This window comes from Lygodium microphyllum, chromosome 3 (genome assembly GCF_053477565.2).
Source record: "Lygodium microphyllum isolate KBCC chromosome 3, Lygodium_microphyllum_v1.1.10, whole genome shotgun sequence".
NCBI lineage: Eukaryota > Viridiplantae > Streptophyta > Polypodiopsida > Schizaeales > Lygodiaceae > Lygodium > Lygodium microphyllum.
In genome coordinates this window covers 37,522,707-37,525,000 of record NC_141137.1, presented here as the reverse complement: position 1 = coordinate 37,525,000, position 2,294 = coordinate 37,522,707, and the positions used below count along the sequence as shown (strand labels likewise).

The following is a 2,294-nucleotide window of genomic DNA, read 5'->3' as shown; positions in this document are numbered from 1 at the left end:
AAAACCACCTACCAAACTCCTCCTACATTGGTGGTTTCCCCTAAAAAACATATAGATGCCACTGTTAGAGTATTCAACATACCTCTGCTTGAGTCTTTTGAGCGAGAATGCAACCGACATCTTGAGGACCACCCTATCCTTGCCAAGCTCACCCTTCTTCCTTTGGTTGAATGCTTTCTAGTTTTCTTGTAGTGATCTTTCGATCTCTTTAGGGTCTTCAAAATCAGTGGTAGTAGTAGTGGCAGTGCAATCAACTTCCATATCTTCATCCTTTTTTCTTTGCTTCACTACACTACACTACACTAGTCTAGTCTTCTGCTCCAACTCTATTAGCACCATGCCTATCTCTCTACATGCATAGAGCATAGAGGGTACACATGTCGGAGGGGATTTAAGAGGGGTTAATGCTCTTTATGGGTACTAATGGCCGCCACATCTTTTCCCTAACCCCACTCTAGCTCTACTTGCATGCACTCCCAACTTGCACGATGGTGTTTTCTCTGTAATTTTGTCAATGCCATAGTTAAATGCTCCTACCATTATAAGAGTGCAGTCACACGGAGACTTACCAGACATTTCAGATGTCAAATAGGTCAAGTTTCCATCATGTGACATGCTCTTTTTCTCTCCTACTTACTAAAATTATAATCATCTTTACATCCAAATGCAAATAGTGACTGGCGTGTGGCAGCCTGCAGGAGTTTGATGGTTATTTTTCCTAAGGATCTCAGAGTGCCCATACAGGTTCGTACTGCCGCGAAGATGAGCTTCCTGGCATGCCAGAAGTATCTCTTCTCCCAGCTTCCCTCTCCTCTACCCCGAGCTCTTCCTGGAAACACTAACCCTAATTCGAGCCCTGCTCTGTCAGTGCGCATGGGGAACCACCCGGACTGGCGCCAAATCGACAATAAAATCCGCCGCATGGAGTTCCGCATCACAGACTTCCGCATCCTCAGCAACGACCTGCGCATCAGCCGAGGCAAGCTCCAGTCCGATGACCCTGTCATCGATAGAGAGAGGCTCCTGGAGCACATCCGGAAGACGGAGGAGGAAGTTCTTGCAGAGCGAGCCGCCATACAGAGCGAGATGGAGAAGCTCAGCGTGTACTTCCACAAAGGCGCCGAGTTCGAATACAAGGGCCTGCGCAGGTTCTTCCTCAGCTACCTCTACCACACATCCAGAAATGCCTTCCTGCACCTGCAGGGGGATGAATTCGACCACATGCTCGCTGAAAGCAGTGATGGTATTGCGTATGAGCTGCCGGAGCACGGTGGCAATGTTGTGTTCCCACCGCATCTGTGCAAGAAAATCGCCCTCGGAAAGAAGATCTCTGTATCTGCCAGTGACTTGGACACATCCCCTTTGGCCATTGCGCTGGCTATAGTACAGGCGGGCGATCGGCCCCATTGCAGCACTCCTGGCTGTAGGATGGAGGAGTGCCTTATCTTGAAAGCCGAATATGAGCAGCTATTTGAGGCCTTCTTTAAGCGTAAAGTTAGGCCGTTGATCAACCAAAAAGCTCGAGGGGAAATGCCAGTGCAGTATGATGCCATCTTGAAGATCCAGAGAAGCACAAGAGTTGGGGTGAAGTAAACCTGATTTACATCTTGTGTTTCAGGAGGGCTATGCAAACCTGGAGGCAAGAATGGTGCTACAAGATTCAACAATACTATCAAACAGTGTGACAGAGCATCAAGTAGTACATCAACATTTACTATCATACCACATAGAAAATAGAGAAGATGTTTATCAAGGTATAATGGAGTGCATTCATGGCCTGGCATGATGGTGCGACTGTAAAGATCTTGCTGGGTTTCAAGGCTTAATCACCAAAACATTTTGGAAGATGCAGGAGCTCTCAATCCATCTTGCTTTACTGAGGGATGTAAACTTGTAGCAGAGGTTTCTGTCCTTGCTTGGAAGTGGAGCAGGTACCTGAAAAGCTACAGGTGCAAGTAACAAGAGAGTGCTACATTCTGTATATGATGGCCTCAATTTTGGTTCACAGTGGGTATGCTTTATGACCTGTGCCAAAGGTCAGCCTTTGTGCTTTTGAGCATATGAGTTGTCTTAAAGAAACTTAATATCATGCATCATCACTATTGCAATGTACCATCCCTACCATTTCATGTACTGTTCTAATTGTGTCCTGTGCTGATACTAAAACACAGGTACATTATGGGATTAAGATATGGCATCTGGTGATTGTGAAACTTGAAACACATGGCCTCTTGGCCTAGAGACCTCATTATAGATGCTCCTTGGTATGCTGAGTGTTATACAACCTTTTTTCT

The 2,294-nt window shown here is 46.2% G+C and overlaps 1 protein-coding gene across 1 annotated transcript; it reads left to right on the top strand.

The window, feature by feature from the left end:
- The first annotated feature begins 663 nt into the window (after positions 1 to 663).
- Positions 664 to 2,059, top strand: LOC148038239 (uncharacterized). Its single transcript, XM_087670222.1, has one exon. It carries the CDS (start codon positions 706 to 708, stop codon positions 1,591 to 1,593), a length of 888 nt encoding a protein of 295 aa, XP_087526348.1. The 5' UTR covers positions 664 to 705; the 3' UTR covers positions 1,594 to 2,059.
- Positions 2,060 to 2,294: the final 235 nt, after the last annotated feature.

Bases quoted from the DNA above. Each gene is read 5' to 3' on its own strand.
- LOC148038239 (XM_087670222.1), top strand. From the start codon at position 706: ATGGTTATTTTTCCTAAGGATCTCAGAGTGCCCATACAGGTTCGTACT.